The sequence below is a fragment of the Oncorhynchus kisutch genome, unplaced genomic scaffold (assembly GCF_002021735.2).
Source record: "Oncorhynchus kisutch isolate 150728-3 unplaced genomic scaffold, Okis_V2 scaffold3809, whole genome shotgun sequence".
Lineage (NCBI taxonomy): Eukaryota > Metazoa > Chordata > Actinopteri > Salmoniformes > Salmonidae > Oncorhynchus > Oncorhynchus kisutch.
In genome coordinates this window covers 290,717-317,494 of record NW_022265754.1, presented here as the reverse complement: position 1 = coordinate 317,494, position 26,778 = coordinate 290,717, and the positions used below count along the sequence as shown (strand labels likewise).

Sequence of the window (26,778 nt, the reverse complement as noted above, 5' to 3'; positions counted from 1 at the left end):
GTTCTGTTATAATCTCCACCCAGCACAGCCAGAAGAGGACTGGCCACCCCTCAGAGCCTGGTTCCTCTCTAGGTTTATAATCTCCACCCAGCACAGCCAGAAGAGGACTGGCCACCCCTCAGAACCTGGTTCCTCTCTAGGTTTATAATCTCCACCCGGCACAGCCAGAAGAGGACTGGCCACCCCTCATAGCCTGGTTCCTCTCTAGGTTTATAATCTCCACCCGGAACAGCCAGAAGAGGACTGGCCACCCCTCATAGCCTGGTTCCTCTCTAGGTTTATAATCTCCACCCGGAACAGCCAGAAGAGGACTGGCCACCCCTCATAGCCTGGTTCCTCTCTAGGTTTATAATCTCCACCCGGAACAGCCAGAAGAGGACTGGCCACCCCTCATAGCCTGGTTCCTCTCTAGGTTTATAATCTCCACCCGGCACAGCCAGAAGAGGACTGGCCACCCCTCATAGCCTGGTTCCTCTCTAGGTTTATAATCTCCACCCGGCACAGCCAGAAGAGGACTGGCCACCCCTCATAGCCTGGTTCCTCTCTAGGTTTATAATCTCCACCCGGCACAGCCAGAAGAGGACTGGCCACCCCTCATAGCCTGGTTCCTCTCTAGGTTTATAATCTCCACCCGGCACAGCCAGAAGAGGACTGGCCACCCCTCATAGCCTGGTTCCTCTCTAGGTTTATAATCTCCACCCGGCACAGCCAGAAGAGGACTGGCCACCCCTCATAGCCTGGTTCCTCTCTAGATTTCTTCCTAGGGAGTTTTTCCTAGCCACCGTGCTTCTACACCTGCATTGCTTGCTGTTTGGGGTTTTAGGCTGGGTTTCTGTACAGCACTTTGAGATATCAGCTGATGTAAGAAGGGCTATATAAATACATTTGATTAATATCTTATGTTTCACAGAGTCGCGGCTGAACAACAACATGATTAACATACAGCTGGCGGGTTTTAAGCTTTTTCGTCGGGAGTCACGAGTGTCAACTGGTGTTGTATTCTAAACAGCAGGATTATTAAAGGGATACCTCGATTTTGGCAATGAAGCCCTTTATCTTCTTCCCCAGTCAGATTAACATGGACACCATTTTTATGTCTGACTGTGTCCAGTATGAAGGAAGCATGCTAGCTGTTCTCATAGACTTCCATTCAATGCGCTAACGCTAGTTAGCAACTTCCTTAAAAAAATAGTTTTTATTGCATACGTGACAAATAAAATTTGATTTCAAACGGCACAGACATAAAAATGACTGAGGAAATAAGTAAAAAGGCTTCATTGCCAAAATATTTAAGCATCCCTTTAAGTTAGCCTCAACTTGTCGTCAAGTCAGTTATTTTAAGTCCACATTTCTCTAAAAGATTAAATCATTTCAAGTCATTCTAAACAGTCAGCTGGACCAAGTCATTCTGAACAGTCAGCTGGACCAAGTCATTCTGAACAGTCAGCTAGGCCAAGTCATTCTGAACAGTCAGCTGGGCCAAGTCATTTTGAACAGTCAGCTGGGCCAAGTCATTTTGAACAGTCAGCTGGGCCAAGTCATTTTGAACAGTCAGCTGGGCCAAGTCATTTTGAACAGTCAGCTGGGCCAAGTCATTTTGAACAGTCAGCTGGCCAAGTCATTTTGAACAGTCAGCTGGACCAAGTCATTTTGAACAGTCAGCTGGACCAAGTCATTTTGAACAGTCAGCTGGGCCAAGTCATTTTGAACAGTCAGCTTGGCCAAGTCATTTTGAACAGTCACCAAGTCATTCTAAACAGTCAGCTGGGCCAAGCCATTTTGAACAGTCAGCTGGGCCAAGTCATTTTGAACAGTCAGCTGGACCAAGTCATTGATCTTGCTTTCTGGAACATATTCTTGATGTCATTTCACCAGACAGAATGGTTCAGAGTGTGTAAACCAGGTAATTAAAACACTTTTTATTTCAAATTCTTTACAGAAGTATCACAACAGCTAGTTAACCATAAGACTTAAAAACATGGGATCATCAACTTTCATTGAAACATGTACAAGCATCTAGTTTCTTTTATGCAACAACAAAAATAGCTGTGGAGGTACAAAACGCAACAGGAATAAATGGGCATTATTATACACCTAAACAATACAATTCAATGCTAGTCGTAATATAGCCAATTTATCAACAGAAATAACAACCTGTATAAACAAAAACAAAAATCAACAAAAAAAAATTGGGAAAGAAAAACAGGATTTTATGTCAAGTGCAATAGGAAGAACTTGAGGTGAAGAGCTCTTATTCCATTTCTCTCATGATATAACAGTACCTGTAAAACAGCATGTATGTAAGCATGAAAGACAAATGTTCTAACACAATTTTTGAAGGGGAATTCGTGATTGGAGACTAAAATTTGATTAATCTTTTTGATGAATTTGACCATTACAGAGCAATGGGACATGTATTGTTCCAACCCCCCCCAAAACAAAACAACTAGTGTGGTCAGAAAGCTTTACAAAATGGAAAGAAGGAACTTGACAGGATATATATAAATATACTGGATAAATGCATTTCTCACGTAAAAAAACAATACTGCATGATTCAGTTGGTGGTAGATACAGTACAATCCTTTTCAAAGTTAGCATTTAGGACCCCCCCACCCCCCCCAACAAAAAAAAAGGGCAAAAAAAAAACTAACATATACATAAAAATAGTGAAAAAGACATTTCCAAATGGCACCATATTTCCTATATAGTGCACTACTTTTGCCCAGAACCCTAAGGAGGCTCTGGTCAAAAGTAGGGTGCTGTATAGGAACCAGTGCCATTTGGACCTCAGGCAGTGTCTAAACCAGGTGGAATCTTGGTCCGGCTGTAGCGATGATGTCACTGTAAGGCTCGGTCTGGTTGAGCTCGATGGCCTGCTGTTTCTTCAGAACCAGGAAACTGTAGAACTTGGCGGCCGCCTGCTTCTTGTTGTTGTCTCGGCACAGCGCCAACAAGCTGACCTGCTCGGCTCCCGTCTTGGCCATGACTCGCTGTAGAGAGGAGAGAACAGAGAGACGGTCACCTTACTGATCAATGGTCTGTTCAACCAGATTACAGACCGACCCAGGGGGTCGTCCAGCGAGATAACAGACCGACCCAGGAGAAAGTGGTTCGCCCAAATAAGAGATGATGGAATGACTTGCTAAAGATATGAAGTCAGTCGCCTCCAGACAACCAGATGTCGACATCGGCTATCGTCAGGTGTCGACATCGGCTATCGTCAGGTGTCGACATCGGCTATCGTCAGGTGTCGACATCGGCTATCGTCAGGTGTCGACATCGGCTATCGTCAGGTGTCGACATCGGGCTATCGTCAGGTGTCGACATCGGCTATCGTCAGGTGTCGACATCGCTATCGTCAGGTGTCGACATCGGCTATCCGTCAGGTGTCGACATCGGCTATCGTCAGGTGTCGACATCGGCTATCGTCAGGTGTCGACAATCGGCTATCGTCAGGTGTGCCGACCATCGGCTATCGTCAGGTGTCGACATCGGCTATCGTCAGGTGGTCGACATCGGCTATCGTCAGGTGTCGACATCGGCTATCGTCAGGTGTCGACATCGGCTATCGTCAGGTGTCGACATCGGCTATCGTCAGGTGTCGACATCGGCTATCGTCAGGTGTCGACATCGGCTATCGTCAGGTGTCGACATCGGCTATCGTCAGGTGTCGACATCGGCTATCGTCAGGTGTCGACATCGGCTATCGTCAGGTGTCGACATCGGCTATCGTCAGGTGTCGACATCGGCTATCGTCAGGTGTCGACATCGGCTATCGTCAGGTGTCGACATCGGCTATCGTCAGGTGTCGACATCGGCTATCGTCAGGTGTCGACATCGGCTATCGTCAGGTGTCGACATCGGCTATCGTCAGGTGTCGACATCGGCTATCGTCAGGTGTCGACATCGGCTATCGTCAGGTGTCGACATCGGCTATCGTCAGGTGTCGACATCGGCTATCGTCAGGTGTCGACATCGGCTATCGTCAGGTGTCGACATCGGCTATCGTCAGGTGTCGACATCGGCTATCGTCAGGTGTCGACGACATCGGCTATCGTCAGGTGTCGACATCGGCTATCGTCAGGTGTCGACATCGGCTATCGTCAGGTGTCGACATCGGCTATCGTCAGGTGTCGACATCGGCTATCGTCAGGTGTCGACATCGGCTATCGTCAGGTGTCGACATCGGCTATCGTCAGGTGTCGACAATCGGCTATCGTCAGGTGTCGACATCGGCTATCGTCAGGGTGTCGACATCGGCTATCGTCAGGTGTCGACATCGGCTATCGTCAGGTGTCGACATCGGCTATCGTCAGGTGTCGACATCGGCTATCGTCAGGTGTCGACATCGGCTATCGTCAGGTGTCGACATCGGCTATCGTCAGGTGTCGACATCGGCTATCGTCAGGTGTCGACATCGGCTATCGTCATGGTGTCGACATCGGCTATCGTCAGGTGTCGACATCGGCTATCGTCAGGTGTCGACATCGGCTATCGTCAGGTGTCGACATCGGCTATCGTCAGGTGTCGACATCGGCTATCGTCAGGTGTCGACATCGGCTATCGTCAGGTGTCGACATCGGCTATCGTCAGGTGTCGACATCGGCTATCGTCAGGTGTCGACATCGGCTATCGTCAGGTGTCGACATCGGCTATCGTCAGGTGTCGACATCGGCTATCGTCAGGTGTCGACATCGGCTATCGTCAGGTGTCGACATCGGCTATCGTCAGGTGTCGACATCGGCTATCGTCAGGTGTCCGACATCGGCTTATCGTCAGGTGTCGACATCGGCTATCGTCAGGTGTCGACATCGGCTATCGTCAGGTGTCGACATCGGCTATCGTCAGGTGTCGACATCGGCTATCGTCAGGTGTCGACATCGCTATCGTCAGGTGTCGACATCGGCTATCGTCAGGTGTCGACAATCGGCTATCGTCAGTTCGACATCGCTATCGTCAGGTGTCGACATCGGCTATCGTCAGGTGTCGAAATCGGCTATCGTCAGGTGTCGAATCGGCTATCGTCAGGTGTCGACATCGGCTATCGTCAGGTGTCGACATCGGCTATCGTCAGGTGTCGACATCGGCTATCGTCAGGTGTCGACATCGGCTATCGTCAGGTGTCGACATCGGCTATCGTCAGGTGTCGACATCGGCTATCGTCAGGTGTCGACATCGGCTATCGTCAAGGTGTCGACATCGCTATCGTCAGGTGTCGACATCGGCTATCGTCAGGTGTCGACATCGGCTATCGTCAGGTGTCGATCGGCTATCGTCAGGTGTCGACATCGGCTATCGTCAGGTGTCGACATCGGCTATCGTCAGTGTCGACATCGGTCGGTGTCGACATCGTCTATCGTCTATCGTCAGGTGTCGACATCGGCTATCGTCAGGTGTCGACATCGGCTATCGTCAGGGTGTCGACATCGGCTATCGTAAGGTGTCGACATCGGCTATCGTCAGGTGTCGACATCGGCTATCGTCAGGTGTCGACATCGGCTATCGTCAGGTGTCGACATCGGCTATCGTCAGGTGTCGACATCGGCTATCGTCAGGTGTCGACATCGGCTATCGTCAGGTGTCGACATCGGCTATCGTCAGGTGTCGACATCGGCTATCGTCAGGTGTCGACATCGGCTATCGTCAGGTGTCGACATCGGCTATCGTCAGGTGTCGACATCGGCTATCGTCAGGTGTCGACATCGGCTATCGTCAGTGTCGACATCGGCTATCGTCAGGTGTCGACATCGGCTATCGTCAGGTGTCGACATCGGCTATCGTCAGGTGTCGACATCGGCTATCGTCAGGTGTCGACATCGGCTATCGTCAGGTGTCGACATCGGCTATCGTCAGGTGTCGACATCGGCTATCGTCAGGTGTCGGACATCGGCTATCGTCAGGTGTCGACATCGGCTATCGTCAGGTGTCGACATCGGCTATCGCTTTTTTATTTCAGGTGTCGACATCGGCTATCGTCAGGTGTCGACATCGGCTATCGTCAGGTGTCGACATCGGCTATCGTCAGGTGTCGACATCGGCTATCGTCAGGTGTCGACATCGGCTATCGTCAGGTGTCGACATCGGCTATCGTCAGGTGTCGACATCGGCTATCGTCAGGTGTCGACATCGGCTATCGTCAGGTGTCGACATCGGCTATCGTCAGGTGTCGACATCGGCTATCGTCAGGTGTCGACATCGGCTATCGTCAGGTGTCGACATCGGCTATCGTCAGGTGTCGACATCGGCTATCGTCAGGTGTCGACATCGGCTATCGTCAGGTTGTCGACATCGGCTATCGTCAGGTTGTCGACATCGGCTATCGTCAGGTGTCGACATCGGCTATCGTCAGGTGTCGACATCGGCTATCGTCAGGTGTCGACATCGGCTATCGTCAGGTGTCGACATCGGCTATCGTCAGGTGTCGACATCGCTATCGTCAGGTGTCGACATCGGCTATCGTCAGGTGTCGACATCGGCTATCGTCAGGTGTCGACATCGGCTATCGTCAGGTGTCGACATCGGCTATCGTCAGGTGTCGACATCGGCTATCGTCAGGTGTCGACATCAGGCTATCGTCAGGTGTCGACATCGGCTATCGTCAGGTGTCGACATCGGCTATCGTCAGGTGTCGACATCGGCTATCGTCAGGTGTCGACATCGGCTATCGTCAGGTGTCGACATCGGCTATCGTCAGGTGTCGACATCGGCTATCGTCAGTGTCGACATCGGCTATCGTCAGGTGTCGACATCGGCTATCGTCAGGTGTCGACATCGGCTATCGTCAGGTGTCGACATCGGCTATCGTCAGGTGTCGACATCGGCTATCGTCAGGTGTCGACATCGGCTATCGTCAGGTGTCGACATCGGCTATCGTCAAGGTGTCGACATCGGCTATCGTCAGGTGTCGACATCGGCTATCGTCAGGTGTCGACATCGCTATCGTCAGGTGTCGACATCGGCTATCGTCAGGTGTCGACATCGGCTATCGTCAGGTGTCGACATCGGCTATCGTCAGGTGTCGACATCGGCTATCGTCAGGTGTCGACATCGCTTATCGTCAGGTGTCGACATCGGCTATCGTCAGGTGTCGACATCGGCTATCGTCAGGTGTCGACATCGGCTATCGTCAGGTGTCGACATCGGCTATCGTCAGGTGTCGACATCGGCTATCGTCAGGTGTCGACATCGGCTTATCGTCAGGTGTCGACATCGGCTATCGTCAGGTGTCGACATCGGCTATCGTCAGGTGTCGACATCGGCTATCGTCAGGTGTCGACATCGGCTATCGTCAGGTGTCGACATCGGCTATCGTCAGGTGTCGACATCGGCTATCGTCAGGTGTCGACATCGGCTATCGTCAGGTGTCGACATCGGCTATCGCAGGTGTCGACATCGGCTATCGTCAGGTGTCGACATCGGCTATCGTCAGGTGTCGACATCGGCTATCGTCAGGTGTCGACATCGGCTTAGTCAGGTGCGACATCGGCTATCGTCAGGTGTCGACATCGGCTATCGTCAGGTGTCGACATCGGCTATCGTCAGGTGTCGACATCGGCTATCGTCAGGTGTCGACATCGGCTATCGTCAGGTGTCGACATCGGCTATCGTCAGGTGTCGACATCGGCTATGTCAGTGTCGACATCGGCTATCGTAGGTGTCGACACGGCTATCGTCAGTGTCGACATCGGCTATCGTCAGGTGTCGACATCGGCTATCGTCAGGTGTCGACATCGGCTATCGTCAGGTGTCGACATCGGCTATCGTCAGGTGTCGACATCGGCTATCGTCAGGTGTCGACATCGGCTATCGTAGGTGTCGCATCGGCTATCGTCAGGTGTCGACATCGGCTATCGTCAGGTGTCGACATCGGCTATCGTCAGGTGTCGACATCGGCTATCGTCAGGTGTCGACATCGGCTATCGTCAGGTGTCGACATCGGCTATCGTCAGGTGTCGACATCGGCTATCGTCAGGTGTCGACATCGGCTATCGTCAGGTGTCGACATCGGGCTATCGTCAGGTGTCGACATCGGCTATCGTCAGGTGTCGACATCGGCTATCGTCAGGTGTCGACATCGGCTATCGTCACGGTGTCGACATCGGGGGGGGGTGTCGACATCGGCTATCGTCAGGTGTCGACATCGGCTATCGTCAGGTGTCGACATCGGCTATCGTCAGGTGTCGACATCGGCTATCGTCAGGTGTCGACATCGGCTATCGTCAGGTGTCGACATCGGCTATCGTCAGGTGTCGACATCGGCTATCGTCAGGTGTCGACATCGGCTATCGTCAGGTGTCGACATCGGCTATCGTCAGGTGTCGACATCGGCTATCGTCAGGTGTCGACATCGGCTATCGTCAGGTGTCGACATCGGCTATCGTCAGGTGTCGACATCGGCTATCGTCAGGTGTCGACATCGGCTATCGTCAGGTGTCGACATCGGCTATCGTCAGGTGTCGACATCGGCTATCGTCAGGTGTCGACATCGGCTATCGTCAGGTGTCGACATCGGCTATCGTCAGGTGTCGACATCGGCTATCGTCAGGTGTCGACATCGCTATCGCGGTGTCGACATCGGCTATCGTCAGGTGTCGACATCGGCTATCGTCAGGTGTCGACATCGGCTATCGTCAGGTGTCGACATCGGCCTATGCGTCAGGTGTCGACATCGGCTATCGTGCAGGTGTCGACATCGGCTATCGTCAGGTGTCGACATCGGCTATCGTCAGGTGTCGACATCGGCTATCGTCAGGTGTCGACATCGCTATCGTCAGGTGTCGACATCGGCTATCGTCAGGTGTCGACATCGGCTATCGTCAGGTGTCGACATCGGCTATCGTCAGGTGTCGACATCGGCTATCGTCAGGTGTCGAACATCGGCTATCGTCAGTGTCGACATCGGCTATCGTCAGGTGTCGACATCGGCTATCGTCCGTGTCGACATCGGCTATCGTCAGGTGTCGACATCGGCTATCGTCAGGTGTCGACATCGGCTATCGTCAGGTGTCGACATCGGCTATGTCAGGTGTCGAACATCGGCTATCGTCAGGTGTCGACATCGGCTATCGTCAGGTGTCGACATCGCTATCGTCAGGTGTCGACATCGGCTATCGTCAGGTGTCGACATCGGGGCCCTATCGTCAGGGTCGACATCGGCTATCGTCAGGTGTCGACATCGGCTATCGTCAGGTGTCGACATCGGCTATCGTCAGGTGCGACATCGGCTATCGTCAGGTGTCGACATCGGCTATCGTCAGGTGTCGACAGCTATCGTCAGGGGTTTCGACATCGGCTATCTCAGGTGTCGACATCGGCTATTGTCAGGGTGTCGACATCGGCTATCGTCAGTGTCGACATCGGCTATCGTCAGGTGTCGACATCGGCTATCGTCAGGTGTCGACATCGGCTATCGTCAGGTGTCGACATCGGCTATCGTCAGGTGTCGACATCGGCTATCGTCAGGTGTCGACATCGGCTATCGTCAGGTGTCGACATCGGCTATCGTCAGGTGTCGACATCGGCTATCGTCAGGTGTCGACATCGGCTATCGTAATGGTGTCGACATCGGCTATCGTCAGGTGTCGACATCGGCTATCGTCAGGTGTCGACATCGGCTATCGCAGGTGTCGACATCGCTATCGTCAGGTGTCGACATCGGCTATCGTCAGGTGTCGACATCGCTATCGTCAGGTGTCGACATCGGCTATCGTCAGGTGTCGACATCGGCTATCGCAGGTGTCGACATCGGCTATCGTCAGTGTCGACATCGGCTATCGTCAGGTGTCGACATCGGCTATCGTCAGGTGTCGACATCGGCTATCGTCAGGTGTCGACATCGGCTATCGTCAGGTGTCGGACATGGCTGTATCGTCAGGATGTCGACATCGGCTATCGTCAGGGTCGACATCGGCTTCGTCAGGTGTCGACATCGGCTATCGTCAGGTGTCGACATCGGCTATCGTCAGGTGGTCGAAATCGGCTATCGTCAGGTGTCGACATCGGCTATCGTCAGGTGTCGACATCGGCTATCGTCAGGTTGTCGGACATCGGCTTATCGTCAGGTGTCGACATCGGCTATCGTCAGGTGTCGACATCGGCTATCGTCAGGTGTCGACATCGGCTATCGTCAGGTGTCGACATCGCTATCGTCAGGTGTCGACATCGGCTATCGTCAGGTGTCGACATCGGCTATCGTCAGGTGTCGACATCGGCTATCGTCATGTGTCGACATCGGCTATCGTCAGGTGTCGACATCGGCTATCGTCAGGTGTCGACATCGGCTATCGTCAGGTGTCGACATCGGCTATCGTCAGGTGTCGACATCGGCTATCGTCAGGTGTCGACATCGGCTATCGTCAGGTGTCGACATCGGCTATCGTCAGGTGTCGACATCGGCTATCGTCAGGTGTCGACATCGGCTATCGTCAGGTGTCGACATCGGCTATCGTCAGGTGTCGACATCGGCTATCGTCAGGTGTCGACATCAGCTATCGTCAGGTGTCGACATCAGCTATCGTCAGATGTCGACATCAGCTATCGTCAGATGTCGACATCAGCTATCGTCAGATGTAGACATCAGCTATCATCAGATGTAGATATCAGATATTCTCCAACGACCTGTTTTCCATTATAGCAATTTTCCACATGGAAATGTAATATTCTGTAACTCTAATTTCCAACAGAACATTAGCATAGTTTGTTTGTTTACCTGAAGTAGTGAATAACAGGATGTTTGTTTACCTGAGTAGTGAATAACAGGATGTTTGTTTACCTGAAGGCCATGCAGCATCTGTTGGGTCCTCTTGTTCCACCTCTTCTCCTCCTGGTCCTGAGTTGGATCACCCCTCCTCCTCCTGCAAACACACACACACACACACACACACACACACTCTGAAAAACATGCAGGACCTCAAGGTGGCCTGACACAGTCCATTCATCTCCAAAGGTATCATAGATGTGTATTTCCCACAAATGTTACTTTTCCATCAGGCCAGTTGAGGTCACATTGTCTTTACCCCCCCCTCCTCCCCCCCCAGGTCTCTACCCTCCCCTCCTCCCCCCCAGGTCTTTACTCTACCCCCCCCCCCCCAGGTTTCTACCCTCCTCCCCCAGTCTCTACCCCCCCCCATATATAAACCCTCTCTGATGGTAAGTTGCCACCACTCACCTCCTCATCACTGTCATCCTTGTCCTTCTTCTCCTTGTCCAGCAGATCCAGCTCAGGGACCAGCTGTGTGAGGTTGAGGCTCTCCTCTGGGGGCAGGTCTACCTGGGGCAGGTCAACCTGGGGCAGGTCAACCTGGGCCATGGATAGGACTGAGAGATCAGCCTGAGGCTCCTGGGCTCCCATCTAAATGGACAAGACGAGAGAGGGTTATTGGATACACATACCAGAACTAGTCAGAGGTAAGACAAAACATCAACCATTTCATTACTGGTTGTTGAATACATTTATATACACCTTGCTGTTATTACTGGGGGGGTTACGCACATCGTTTAACATTATGTAAATGTGGCAGATGCTCTGATTCAGAGACTTAACTAGGTGCATCCGACTACAGTAGGTAAGATAACTAGTCACAGGAAATAGGCAAAACATGAATGATTCCATTGCTGGCTGGTTGTTCCATATCCATATGGGGGGGGGCTGATATCCCAAACAACTAACAGCAGGGGGGGGGCTGATATCCCAACCAACTAACAGCAGGGGGGGGGGGGGGCTGATATCCCAACCAACTAACAGCAGGGGGGGGGGGGGGCTGATATCCCAACCAACTAACAGCAGGGGGGGGCTGATATCCCAACCAACTAACAGCAGGGGGGGGGGGGGCTGATATCCCAACATACTGTAACAGCAGGGGGGGGGGGCTGATATCCCAATCAACTGTAACAGCAGGGGGGGGGGGCTGATATCCCAATCCACTGTAACAGCAGTGGGGGGAGGCTGATATCCCAATCAACTGTAACAGCAGTGGGGGGGGGGGGGGCTGATATCCCAATCAACTGTAACAGCAGTGGGGGGAGGCTGATATCCCAATCAACTGTAACAGCAGTGGGGGGGGCTGATATCCCAATCAACTGTAACAGCAGTGGGGGGGAGGCTGATATCCCAACCAACTGTAACAGCAGTGGGGGGGGGGGGGGGGGGCTGATATCCCAACCAACTGTAACAGCAGTGGGGGGTGGGGGGGCTGATATCCCAACCAACTGTAACAGCAGTGGGGGGTGGGGGGGCTGATATCCCAACCAACTGTAACAGCAGTGGGGGGGGGGGGCTGATATCCCAACCAACTGTAACAGCAGTGGGGGGGGGGGGGGGGGCTGATATCCCAACCAACTGTAACAGCAGTGGGGGGGGGGGGCTGATATCCCAACCAACTGTAACAGCAGTGGGGGGGGGGGCTGATATCCCAACCAACTGTAACAGCAGTGGGGGGGGGGGGGGGGCTGATATCCCAGTCTCCTGAATGAAAGCAGTAGTACTCACAGGCAGGCCAGCCCCCTCCCTGAATGAAAGCAGTAGTACTCACAGGCAGGCCAGCCCCCTCCCTGAATGAAAGCAGTAGTACTCACAGGCAGGCCAGCCCCCTCCCTGAATGAAAGCAGTAGTACTCACAGGCAGGCCAGCCCCCTCCCTGAATGAAAGCAGTAGTACACAGGCAGGCCAGCCTCCTGAATGAAAGCAGTAGTACTCACAGGCAGGCCAGCCCCCTCCCTGAATGAAAGCAGTAGTACTCACAGGCAGGCCAGCCCCCTCCCTGAATGAAAGCAGTAGTACTCACAGGCAGGCCAGCCTCCTTGTGTTTGAGTCCGTGTGGGGTGGACGGTGGTGGCATGACAGTCTCATCCAAGGTGGTCCTACTTCCCTCCATGGCTGAGGCCTGCAGCATACTGGGTTCCTCCATGATGGTCTGGTCTGAGGAGAGAGAGACACAGGGTTGGTTTGATAATGACAGAGGAACAACCAGATGTCCATGATGGTCTAGTATATGAGGGGTGAGACAGGGAGAAAGCCTCCTCTCTGGGGTTAGTATACGAGGGGTGAGACAGGGAGAAAGCCTCCTCTCTGGGGTTAGTATATGAGGGGTGAGACAGCCTCCTCTCTGGGGTTAGTATATGAGGGGTGAGACAGCCTCCTCTCTGGGGTTAGTATATGAGGGGTGAGACAGCCTCCTCTCTGGGGTTAGTATATGAGGGGTGAGACAGCCTCCTCTCTGGGGTTAGTATATGAGGGGTGAGACAGCCTCCTCTCTGGGGTTAGTATATGAGGGGTGGGACAGGGAGACAGCCTCCTCTCTGGGGTTAGTATATGAGGGGTGAGACAGGGAGACAGCCTCCTCTCTGGGGTTAGTATATGAGGCTGAAGGTAACTTACCAATAACGTCCCTGCCAGACAGTGCCTCCTCTCTGGGCACCTCGGGGTTCTCCAGGTCCTTCAGGAACTCATCCAGACTATCAGCCTCTCCTCCCTTCCTCCTCTTCCTCATCTCGTCGGGCACCAGGGGAGTCAGGCAGCGCGTGAACATCTGACAACACAGGACATATTTCAGTTAAAAACCCATTCAACTTCAGGTGTCCCAGAGGGACAGTTAATGAGATCTGACACGCTCACCCCCTCCAGACTAAAGCCGTGTGTTCAACCCCCCCTCCAGACTAAAGCCGTGTGTTCAACCCCCCCTCCAGACTAAAGCCGTGTGTTCAACCCCCCCTCCAGACTAAAGCCGTGTGTTCAACCCCCCCTCCAGACTAAAGCCGTGTGTTCAACCCCCCCTCCAGACTAAAGCCGTGTGTTCAACGGCCCCTCCAGACTAAAGCCGTGTGTTCACCCCCCCCTCCAGACTAAAGCCGTGTGTTCACCCCCCCCACCCAGACTAAAGCCGTGTGTTCACCCCCCCCACCAGACTAAAGCCGTGTGTTCACCCCCTCCACCCAGACTAAAGCCGTGTCTTCACCCCCTCCACCCAGACTAAAGCCGTGTCTTCACCCCCTCCACCCAGACTAAAGCCGTGTCTTCACCCCCTCCACCCAGACTAAAGCCGTGTGTTCCCCCCCTCCACCCAGACTAAAGCCGTGTGTTCCCCCCCTCCACCCAGACTAAAGCCGTGTCTTCACCCAGACTAAAGCCGTGTCTTCACCCCCTCCACCCAGACTAAAGCCGTGTCTTCACCCCCTCCACCCAGACTAAAGCCGTGTCTTCACCCCCTCCACCCAGACTAAAGCCGTGTCTTCACCCCCTCCACCCAGACTAAAGCCGTGTCTTCACCCCCTCCACCCAGACTAAAGCCGTGTCTTCACCCCCTCCACCCAGACTAAAGCCGTGTCTTCACCCCCTCCACCCAGACTAAAGCCGTGTCTTCACCCCCTCCACCCAGACTAAAGCCGTGTCTTCACCCCCTCCACCCAGACTAAAGCCGTGTCTTCACCCCCTCCACCCAGACTAAAGCCGTGTCTTCACCCCCTCCACCCAGACTAAAGCCGTGTCTTCACCCCCTCCACCCAGACTAAAGCCGTGTGTTCACCCCCTCCATCCAGACTAAGCTGTGTGTTCACCCCCTCCATCCAGACTAAAGCCGTGTCTTCACCCCCCCTCCAGACTAAAGCCGTGTGTTCACCCCCTCCACCCAGACTAAAGCCGTGTGTTCACCCCCTCCACCCAGACTAAAGCCGTGTGTTCACCCCCTCCACCCAGACTAAGCTGTGTGTTCACCCCCTCCAGACTAAAGCCGTGTCTTCACCCCCCCTCCAGACTAAAGCCGTGTGTTCACCCCCTCCACCCAGACTAAAGCCGTGTGTTCACCCCCTCCATCCAGACTAAGCTGTGTGTTCACCCCCTCCAGACTAAAGCCGTGTCTTCACCCCCCCTCCAGACTAAAGCCGTGTGTTCACCCCCTCCATCCAGACTAAAGAAGTGTCTTCACCCCCCCTCCAGACTAAAGCTGTGTGTCTTCACCCCCCCTCCAGACTAAAGATGTGTGTTCACCCCCTCCAGACTAAAGCTGTGTGTTCACCCCCTCCAGACTAAAGCTGTGTGTTGATCTCCTCCTGTCTCTTACCTTCAGCAGTTTGCTGTTCCAGAGCGGCTGTGCGTTGATCTCCTCCTGTCTCTTACCTTCAGCAGTTTGCTGTTCCAGAGCGGCTGTGCGTTGATCTCCTCCTGTCTCTTACCTTCAGCAGTTTGCTGTTCCAGAGCAGCTGTGCGTTGATCTCCTCCTGTCTCTTACCTTCAGCAGTTTGCTGTTCCAGAGCGGCTGTGCGTTGATCTCCTCCTGTCTCTTACCTTCAGCAGTTTGCTGTTCCAGAGCGGCTGTGCGGGGAGAGAGAAGAGTTTCTCCACTCCTCCGGTCTCTTTCCACATCATCAGCTTCTTGGTGGGAGGGGCCAGGTCCAACGTGGTCACGATATCCGAGTAGTCGCTGAGCTGGGCGCGGATCGACTTACTGTCCAACTCTTTCAGGTTGTCGACAATCAGCTTCCTCTTCCTCTTCGCCTTGGTCTCTTTCACTGGACAGAGAAGTGTGGATGTCATTTTCCCACTAATGACCAAAAATCCCTATTTCTTTAACAGTTGTTTTCTTCCGCCACAGACCGAGAGGTTCTAGAATGTCTCTGTACCAGAGAGGTTCTAGAATGTCTCTGTACCAGAGAGGTTCTAGAATGTCTCTGTACCAGAGAGGTTCTAGAATGTCTCTGTACCAGAGAGGTTCTAGAATGTCTCTGTACCAGAGGTGTTCTAGAATGTCTCTGTACCAGAGGTGTTCTAGAATGTCTCTGTACCAGAGGTGTTCTAGAATGTCTCTGTACCAGAGGTGTTCTAGAATGTCTCTGTACCAGAGAGGTTCTAGAATGTCTCTGTACCAGAGAGGTTCTAGAATGTCTCTGTACCAGAGAGGTTCTAGAATGTCTCTGTACCAGAGAGGTTCTAGAATGTCAGGCCATCAGTCTGTGATTTGGAATGGCCTCGTCAAAGTCAAGACCTAATCCCAATTTGAGAAGTTGTGGCAGGACTTGAAACTAGCAGTTCCATGATTGAAAATCCACAAATGTGGCTGAGTTAAAGGGGTTCTGCATGGAAGAACGGGCCAGAATTCCTCCACAGAGATGTGAGAGACTGATCAACAATTACAGGAAGTCATTGCTGCTAAAAAAGGTGGCACAACCAGTTAGAGTGTAAGAGGGGGGAATGACCTTTTTTCTCCACGAGGGGAATTGGGTATTGCATAAATTTGTTAATAAAATAAGTATACCCTTTCCTTGTTATTTGTGAACTCAGGTTCCCCTTTATCTAATATTAGGTTTTGGTTGAAGATCTGATAATTCAGTATCAGAAATATGCACACAAAAATAATTTTATAATAACAATAAATTTGTTTTAATCAGAAAAGGGGGCAAATACTTTTTCACAGCGTTGTATTTATAGCAGATTTACATTTTAACAGTCAATGAAAGAGAAATGGTTTTGGTTGTGTTTCTCCACGATTCTGACAGAGGAGAGCTGAGAGAAGTGTTTTGGTTGTGTCTCTACACTATTCTGACAGAGGAGAGCTGAGAGAAGTGTTTTGGTTGTGTCTCTACACTATTCTGACAGAGGAGAGCTGAGAGAAGTGTTTTGGTTGTGTCTCTACACTATTCTGACAGAGGAGAGCTGAGAGAAGTGTTTTGGTTGTGTTTCTCCACTATTCTGACAGAGGAGAGCTGAGAGAAGTGTTTTGGTTGTGTCTCTACACTATTCTGACAGAGGAGAGCTGAGAGAAGTGTTTTGGTTGTGTCTCTACACTATTCTGACAGAGGAGAGCTGAGAGAAGTGTTTTGGTTGTGTTTCTCCACGATTCTGACAGAGGAGAGCTGAGAGAAGTGTTTTGGTTGTGTCTCTACACTATTCTGACAGAGGAGAGCTGAGAGAAGTGTTTTGGTTGTGTCTCTACACTATTCTGACAGAGGAGAGCTGAGAGAAGTGTTTTGGTTGTGTCTCTACACTATTCTGACAGAGGAGAGCTGAGAGAAGTGTTTTGGTTGTGTCTCTACACTATTCTGACAGAGGAGAGCTGCTCACCAGTGATGTCGATAGGCTCCAAGGCAAAAGCCTCCTCCTCATTGTGGACCAGAGTGGTCTGTTCCGTCTGGTCCTGCATGGCCGGCAGGGGCTCGACTGGGCCGGAGTCAGGACTGTCTGGACCCGCTGTGGGACAACAACACATCTTAATACACACAGTAGGAGTGATGACAGCAGTAATTATCTTCTAGGTCGTTTTAATGGTGTCATGGTTAGATCGATAATAACAAGCTTCTAGGTCGTTTTAATGGTGTCAAGGTTAATCGATAATAACAAGCTTCTAGGTCGTTTTAATGGTGTCATGGTTAGATCGATAATAACAAGCTTCTAGGTCGTTTTAATGGTGTCATGGTTAGATCGATAATAACAAGCTTCTAGGTCGTTTTAATGGTGAATTGTTATCGATTAACCAAACACACAAGCTTGTGATCCGGGTAGTGTTCAGTTGGGAGAAAACGTTTTGAAACAGGGAGGTACAACCTGAACTTGTCAAATAAGAACACAGGTGTTTGTTTTCGGCTGGAAAAACGTATTTGCTACAGTACGCCCCAATGAACAACACACTGACATGTTATCCCAGAAAGAGAGAAAGATCAACAGATTTTAAATGACCACATCGGTCTGGGTAATGAACGTACGTGACTGTAGGTTGTCGAAGTCGTCCTCATCGTCTCCATGGTCTGGGGGAATCACGCTCTCTGTGATGGCCGGAGGGTCGTCAAATATACCACCCCCATCCTCCTGGGACAGTAGTTTATCCACTGGACAAACGAGACAACACACGGTTCAGGCTCCGGGACAAACCATTTGGAGGGGAGGGGTGATAACACACTGACTGCCGTCATCGCATCACTCTGAATTTAGAATAGTACTATATTGATCCTTCACACAAACACACAGCTTAGAGCACAGAGACAGTCAACACTATGGGGCGGTATCCCAGCATCCCCCTCCCTCCCTACCCAGCATCCCCCTCCCTCCCTAAGAGCACAGAGACAGTCAACACTATGGGGCGGTATCCCAGCATCCCCCTCCCTCCCTACCCAGCATTCCCCTCCCTCCCTAAGAGCACAGAGACAGTCAACACTATGGGGCGGTATCCCAGCATCCCCCTCCCTAAGAGCACAGAGACAGTCAACACTATGGGGCGGTATCCCAGCATCCCCCTCCCTAAGAGCACAGAGACAGTCAACACTATGGGGCGGTATCCCAGCATCCCCCTCCCTCCCTAAGAGCACAGAGACAGTCAACACTATGGGGCGGTATCCCAGCATCCCCCTCCCTCCCTACCCAGCATCCCCCTCCCTCCCTAAGAGCACAGAGACAGTCAACACTATGGGGCGGTTTCCCAGCATTCCCCTCCCTCCCTACCCAGCACTCCCCTCCCTCCCTACCCAGCACTCCCCTCCCTCCCTACCCAGCACTCCCCTCCCTCCCTACCCAGCACTCCCCTCCCTCCCTACCCAGCACTCCCCTCCCTCCCTACCCAGCACTCCCCTCCCTCCCTACCCAGCACTCCCCTCCCTCCCTACCCAGCACTCCCCTCCCTCCCTACCCAGCACTCCCCTCCCTCCCTACCCAGCATTCCCCTCCCTCCCTACCCAGCATTCCCCTCCCTCCCTACCCAGCATTCCCCTCCCTCCCTACCCAGCATTCCCCTCCCTCCCTACCCAGCATTCCCCTCCCTCCCTACCCAGCATTCCCCTCCCTAAGAGCACAGAACCAGTCAACACTATGGGGCGGTATCCCAGCATTCCCCTCCCTAAGAGCACAGATACAGTCAACACTATGGGGCGGTATCCCAGCATTCCCCTCCCTCCCTACCCAGCATTCCCCTCCCTAAGAGCACAGAGACAGTCAACACTATGGGGCGGTTTCCCAGCATCCCCCTCCCTCCCTACCCAGCATTCCTCCTTCGTTGTTCTCCATAGTGTCTCCAAAGTCATCGTACTCCAGGTGGTTGGACTTGTCTGGCAGGTGAGCAGGCCCAGGCTCTGCCTCCAGCAGCAGATTAGAGGCTGTCGCTCCATGGATGATGTCCTCTTCAAAGCCTCCCTCTACCCTCATCATCTCACGGTCATCCATGCCAAAGTCAGCTGGGAGCGCGGGAGGGACACAGAGGGTTGTTACAATACATGGAAAGCCAAAGCCAATAGCTAAGTAACCTAGTTAGCATTATTAGAATGTGTCTCCAGCTAGGTAACCTAGTTAGCATTATGAGAATGTGTCTCCAGCTAGGTAACCTAGTTAGCATTATGAGAATGTGTCTCCAGCTAGGTAATCTAGTTAGCATTATGAGAATGTGTCTCCAGCTAGGTAATCTAGTTAGCATTATGAGAATGTGTCTCCAGCTAGGTATTCTAGTTAGCATTATGAGAATGTGTCTCCAGCTAGGTATTCTAGTTAGCATTATGAGAATGTGTCTCCAGCTAGGTAATCTAGTTAGCATTATGAGAATGTGTCTCCAGCTAGGTAATCTAGTTAGCATTATGAGAATGTGTCTCCAGCTAGGTAATCTAGTTAGCATTATGAGAATGTGTCTCCAGCTAGGTAATCTAGTTAGCATTATGAGAATGTCTCCAGCTAGGTAATCTAGTTAGCATTATGAGAATGTCTCCAGCTAGGTAATCTAGTTAGCATTATGAGAATGTGTCTCCAGCTAGGTAATCTAGTTAGCATTATGAGAATGTGTCTCCAGCTAGGTAATCTAGTTAGCATTATGAGAATGTGTCTCCAGCTAGGTAATCTAGTTAGCATTATGAGAATGTGTCTCCAGCTAGGTAATCTAGTTAGCATTATGAGAATGTCTCCCCAGCTAGGTAATCTAGTTAGCATTATGAGAATGTCTCCAGCTAGGTAACCTAGTTAGCATTATGAGAATGTGTCTCCAGCTAGGTAACCTAGTTAGCATTATGAGAATGTCTCCAGCTAGGTAATCTAGTTAGCATTATGAGAATGTGTCTCCAGCTAGGTAATCTAGTTAGCATTATGAGAATGTCTCCAGCTAGGTAATCTAGTTAGCATTATGAGAATTTATGACTTAGTTTTAGATTTGCATATTCATGAACCAGTTGGTTTTTACAGGGGAAATACAATGTTGTGTATTATCAACATGACTTGCTGTTGCATATTCAGTAGCGATCCAAAACCCAGTTAAAGAGACTCTCAGGTACTTTGTATACTTTTTAGCCAGTAGTTCTGAAAGTAGCACACGAGCCAAAAGCTGTCCACAAACATTTGCATAATAGATCGCAAATGTGCTGATATGTGCACCACATCATCGCTCTCTCTCTCTCTCTCTGCTGTGTCCACTGGGCCGTTGAGCCCGCCCTGGATAACGCTGGGCAGGCCTCTGGCTAGCCGTCACTCAAATGGGAGGAGCTGAAGCTCATTGGCTAGAACAAAAATTGCTAGGGGGCTGGCCCACATGGGGGAGATGTAAGGTAAATTTGGCATGGCACAGTTTAAAAAAAATTAAAAAGTTGCTTTGAAACTGGGGATTTCACAGCTAATTGAGGTAGGAGTAATTCTGCTCATAGATTATGCAAATGGGAGGAGCTGAAGCTCATTGGCTAGAACTGAAATTGCTAGGTGGCTGACCAGCCCACATGCAGGAGATGTATACTTCTCATTGACATCAAGCCAAAGGAGGGAGTTGAAATAAATACACACACTTTCTCGGTCGCCAAAAATACCAGAGCATGTCGAACAAAAGCCAGGAATATTGACAAGACAGCTCCTTACCAAAGTCATTGTCCTGCATGAGGCTGAGGTTCCCCACCTCCTCCCTCATGGTGATCTCCTCCACTCTGCTCTGGTTCAGGGTGAACTGCTGGGCGACGTCTATGTCACTGTGGAAACAACCGACAGTGTCAACGTTTCACCTCAGTTCGTTATAGCTCTGCATAATCACCCGTTCCTTATGTCAGATAGCCGAGTACAATCTGTATTTGGTTAGGACGGGACGGGGGCTCCTAAAATTAGGATTATACTTGTTAGGTGATTTGCATCCTCATTAGTTGCCTGTTACAATTAGCAACAGTCCTCTTCCTGGGAGGCGTGTGTAGGGTTGTATTGGGAGGGAACTTCCTCCATAGACACTATCTATATCTCTATATATAGATATATCTATATATAGAGATAGATATATATCTATATGACTTACTCAAGGTCGGGTAAGGGTTGGTCAAAGTCGTGGAAATCCTCCGGCAGGGTGATAGCGTTGTAGGCAGCCTCTCTGTTCTCCTCTGGCAGATCCACCACACCTGGGGGGCAGCCAGACAGAGTGGTGAGCAAATAAACAACAAATCAGTAAGACTAGGATCACCAGCCGCTCAAACTCCTGATCTCTTCATGTTTAGTCCTAGTCAAGTAAGTACCTGGTCTGAAAGCCACGTTGATTAAGCGTATTCCTAGTCACATAAGACCCAAACTACAAACCTGGTTTGAAAGCCACATTGATTAAGTTTATTTCCTAGTCCCATAATAAGAGCCAAGCTACGCACCTGGTCTGAAAGCCATCTTGATCTTGATGAAGGCTTCATTACAGTCAGCCAGGAGGTACTTGGCCTTCCTGTTGTAGATCCTCACCACACCGAGCAGGAGGTGACCTGAGGTCCTCAGCGCCATCTTCACCTAGGGGGAGGAGACAGAACCATGGTGTATTCAGTGTGGTGAAATGTTCTGAACGCTGTTGAAACAGAATGAAGAGAGACGATATGATTCCCTATTCTATCTGACAATCATTTCTGGTCTACAAAATAGACTTCTAGTTTGAACGTTGCGTAACGATGTGCCCTCCTGAACAGGTCCCATGGATCACATCAGGGAGATGTCATAGGTAACATTACATCATCATCGGCCGAAGAACTGTCGACCGCAAGCATCATCCAGTAGCTGTGGTCACTACCAAGGTATGTTACTTGATGTGGGTAACATGCATGCATGCATGCTGCCTCAGTCAATCGGCCTGGTTCTAATCTGGTCACTACCTAGTTCCATCATTAGACCCATGCCTACTTCTTCCACACGTAGATCTGACACTATTGGATTGGTCAATGCGGAAATAAGGAAAGCCAATGGGATGTCTAATGAACGGCCAAGGGATGAGACTGACTTCTCAGACTGGGTCTTCATTGTGTAAGGGCATTTAACAGAGACATGAATCATGATATCTGCTAGCCAGGTCTCCTCTTACCTTGGGGCAGATAATGCTCTCCACACTGCTCTCTAGGTTACATTCAAACACATGAGCCTTGGTCAGCTTCTTGTCCCAGTGGGCCGCTAGCCAGATCTTGGCCAGAGGCCCACGTTTGGACAGGACAAAGTGGGCGTAGAACATTGCCCCGGTTGGTTGCTAGCTCTTGAAGAACCGGGGGTAAGAGCACCTGGAATAGAGAAAGACGGATTTGAAAGCTTTATGGCATGTGAAATAGAAACTTTCTCAAAATGTTTAGGTAGCTAAGCTTTTGGGAAGAAAATTATCCATGCAAAATAGACGGTAGTTGTAGCTAATATCAACAAATAAAATGTGTCGTTTTGGATTGAAAATACGACTCATTCACGACTCTTTTGGCTTTTTGGATGATAGGAGACCCATAATCAGACATATCTGCCTTGCAATCTAATAAATGACTTAAGTTAGCTAATTATTGTACTGGTTGAAACTGGATTTATATAGTTAGCAGCTCATGTTCAAGTACTGGTGGACTTGCGAGTTAAAAGTTGTTCGAAAAAAATCTACTACTTGGGGCTTTGATTGAACATGGCTAGGCTAGCATGCTAGCTCACGTTAACTGTTCAGTTAGCAAGAGAGCTAGTTAGCTAGCTTGAAATCCTAGCAACAATTTCGGAAAATATATCAAAGTAAACCAAATAAGAAGAGAAGCATGATAATACATCATCCTAATTGATCATAATTGTGGGATGCATCATTTCACGCTAACTAGCGACGGTGCTGAGCGTGCGTGCATTAACTGCAAACACTTTTTCCCCCCCGGTAGCGGTTAGCAGGCGCGCTAGTTGGTAGGAGGGCCCCGGTAAAGAAAGCATCGGCGTGCACGCTAATTTCTCATCACAAAACTCACTAATCATTTTTTTTTTTCATAAAGTAAAATATATTTAACTTACCGATTGTACCCCCCCTTTCAAAATAAATATCAATGATTATGCAATTACTCCCAGCGATTGTCTCTTCCTGTTGTACTCATGAAAAGAGTCAAGATGGCGCCAGTAGACTTCCTCCCGCTCAGTGTCCTTTTAAAATCAGCAGGATGTTTACAGCCCGAAACATGGCGAAGGGAGGAGTCTGCTCGTGTTGACAGCCAGCTGCAAATGGCAAATGCATTGACCAATGATAGCGGGCGAGATTGTTTAAATTCGATTATTGCAAAAATCAAATAAAATGTGCCATCTGATTAATACAAGTGTGTTTGTTGTGTACGAAAATGTGTATGCACTATCTACTGTAAAATCGCTCTGGATAACTGACTAAAAAAATGTATGTGTGTGAAAGATAGAGAAGGCGAGATGCTTTGCTCCTGAGCCAGACTTTAAAATGTGCGGATTCGATTAGCCAAAGGGCACCAGTCTATGGCCCGTGACTTGATAAGTAAAAGTAAATAAATGTTTTTAAATGTCACATGCACCGAATACAACATGTGTGGACTTTACCGTGAAATGCTTATGTACAAGCCCTTTCCCAACAGTGCAGGGTTAAAAAGTAAAGAAAAATGAACAAAAAAAGTAACAGTAACACAATAAAATAACAATAATGAGACTATATACAAGGAGTACAGAGTCACTGTGCAGGGGTACCAGGTAGTAATGAGACTATATACAAGGAGTACAGAGTCACGGTGCAGGGGTACCAGGTAGTAATGAGACTATATACAAGGAGTAGAGTCACTGTGCAGGGGTACCAGGTAGTAATGAGACTATATACAAGGAGTACAGAGTCACTGTGCAGGGGTACCAGGTAGTAATGAGACTATATACAAGGAGTAGAGTCACTGTGCAGGGGTACCAGGTAGTAATGAGACTATATACAAGGAGTACAGAGTCACTGTGCAGGGGTACCAGGTAGTAATGAGACTATATACAAGGAGTACAGAGTCACTGTGCAGGGGTACCAGGTAGTAATGAGACTATATACAAGGAGTACCTGTACAGAGTCACGGTGCAGGGGTACCAGGTAGTAATGAGACTATATACAAGGAGTACAGAGTCACAGTGCAGGGGTACCAGGTAGTAATGAGACTATATACAAGGAGTACCAGTCACTGTGCAGGGGTACCAGGTAGTAATGAGACTATATACAAGGAGTACAGAGTCACAGTGCAGGGGTACCAGGTAGTAATGAGACTATATACAAGGAGTACCAGTACAGAGTCACAGTGCAGGGGTACCAGGTAGTAATGAGACTATATACAAGGAGTACCAGTACAGAGTCACTGTGCAGGGGTACCAGGTAGTAATGAGACTATATACAAGGAGTACAGAGTCACTGTGCAGGGGTACCAGGTAGTAATGAGACTATATACAAGGAGTACAGAGTCACTGTGCAGGGGTACCAGGTAGTAATGAGACTATATACAAGGAGTACCAGTACAGAGTCACGGTGCAGGGGTACCAGGTAGTAATGAGACTATATACAAGGAGTACCAGTCACTGTGCAGGGGTACCAGGTAGTAATGAGACTATATACAAGGAGTACAGAGTCACAGTGCAGTGGTACCAGGTAGTAATGAGACTATATACAAGGAGTAGAGTCACTGTGCAGGGGTACCAGGTAGTAATGAGACTATATACAAGGAGTACCAGTACAGAGTCACAGTGCAGGGGTACCAGGTAGTAATGAGACTATATACAAGGAGGACCAGTACAGAGTCACTGTGCAGGGGTACCAGGTAGTAATGAGACTATATACAAGGAGTACAGAGTCACTGTGCAGGGGTACCAGGTAGTAATGAGAGTATATACAAGGAGTACCTGTACAGAGTCACTGTGCAGGGGTACCACATAGTAATGAGACTATATACAAGGAGTACAGAGTCACTGTGCAGGGGTACCAGGTAGTAATGAGACTATATACAAGGAGTAGAGTCACTGTGCAGGGGTACCAGGTAGTAATGAGACTATATACAAGGAGTACCAGTCACTGTGCAGGGGTACCAGGTAGTAATGAGACTATATACAAGGAGTACCAGTACAGAGTCAATGTGCAGGGGTACCAGGTAGTAATGAGACTATATACAAGGAGTAGAGTCACTGTGCAGGGGTACCAGGTAGTAATGAGACTATATACAAGGAGTAGAGTCACTGTGCAGGGGTACCAGGTAGTAATGAGACTATATACAAGGAGTAGAGTCACTGTGCAGGGGTACCAGGTAGTAATGAGACTATATACAAGGAGTAGAGTCACTGTGCATGGGTACCAGGTAGTAATGAGACTATATACAAGGAGTAGAGTCGCTGTGCAGGGGTACCAGGTAGTAATGAGACTATATACAAGGAGTACAGAGTCACGGTGCAGGGGTACCAGGTAGTAATGAGACTATATACAAGGAGTACAGAGTCACTGTGCAGGGGTACCAGGTAGTAATGAGACTATATACAAGGAGTACAGAGTCACTGTGCAGGGGTACCAGGTAGTAATGAGACTATATACAAGGAGTACCAGTACAGAGTCACGGTGCAGGGGTACCAGGTAGTAATGAGACTATATACAAGGAGTACCAGTCACTGTGCAGGGGTACCAGGTAGTAATGAGACTATATACAAGGAGTACCAGTACAGAGTCACGGTGCAGGGGTACCAGGTAGTAATGAGACTATATACAAGGAGTACCAGTACAGAGTCACTGTGCAGGGGTACCAGGTAGTAATGAGACTATATACAAGGAGTACAGAGTCACTGTGCAGGGGTACCAGGTAGTAATGAGACTATATACAAGGAGTACAGAGTCACGGTGCAGGGGTACCAGGTAGTAATGAGACTATATACAAGGAGTACAGAGTCACGGTGCAGGGGTACCAGGTAGTAATGAGACTATATACAAGGAGTACCAGTACAGAGTCACTGTGCAGGGGTCTGAGGTAGTTATGAGACTATATACAAGGAGTAGAGTCACTGTGCAGGGGTACCAGGTAGTAATGAGACTATATACAAGGAGTACCAGTACAGAGTCACTGTGCAGGGGTCTGAGGTAGTTATGGAAATATGTACAACTAGGCAGTGGTAAACATGACGAGGCAATCAGGATAGATATTGAACAGAGTAGCAGCAGCATATGAGAGAGAGAGAGAGAGTGTGTGTGTGTGTGTGTGTGTGTGTGTGTGTGTGTGTGTGTGTGTGTGTGTGTGTGTGTGTGTGTGTGTGTGTGTGTGTGTGTGTGTGTGTGTGTGTGTGTGTGTGTGTGTGTGTGTGTGTGTGTGTGTGTGTGTGTGTGTGTGTGAGAGCGTGGCGCTTGCAACACCAGGGTTGTGGGTTCGATTCCTACCGAGGAAAATTATGAAAATGTATGCATTCAATACTGTAAATCGCTAATACGTTTGTTTCATCACAAAACCGGAGAGGAATATCTGTCCGGTGAAGTCCACATTCAATCAAGTTAACGTTTACAACAATTTATTACACAACCACTGATTTGTTACCGCAAGTCAGCACAAAGACAACAGGCGCACCGCCTCCGCTAATTCCAGCACCATATCAATTTAAACAATATTAAA

The 26,778-nt window shown here is 50.0% G+C and overlaps 1 protein-coding gene across 1 annotated transcript; it reads right to left on the bottom strand.

Annotated features, from left to right (window-relative positions):
• Positions 1–1,904: 1,904 nt before the first annotated feature.
• Positions 1,905–23,359, bottom strand: LOC109887708 (double-strand-break repair protein rad21 homolog A-like). The gene is given in 15 exon segments (XM_031820986.1): positions 1,905–2,990; positions 10,772–10,843; positions 10,845–10,853; positions 11,168–11,350; positions 12,783–12,916; positions 13,376–13,526; positions 15,278–15,501; positions 17,051–17,176; positions 17,689–17,811; positions 18,952–19,146; positions 20,795–20,901; positions 21,216–21,315; positions 21,556–21,685; positions 22,248–22,437; positions 23,180–23,359. Coding segments are annotated over 14 exon segments (1,890 nt in total). The 5' UTR covers positions 22,392–22,437; positions 23,180–23,359; the 3' UTR covers positions 1,905–2,798.
• Positions 23,360–26,778: the final 3,419 nt, after the last annotated feature.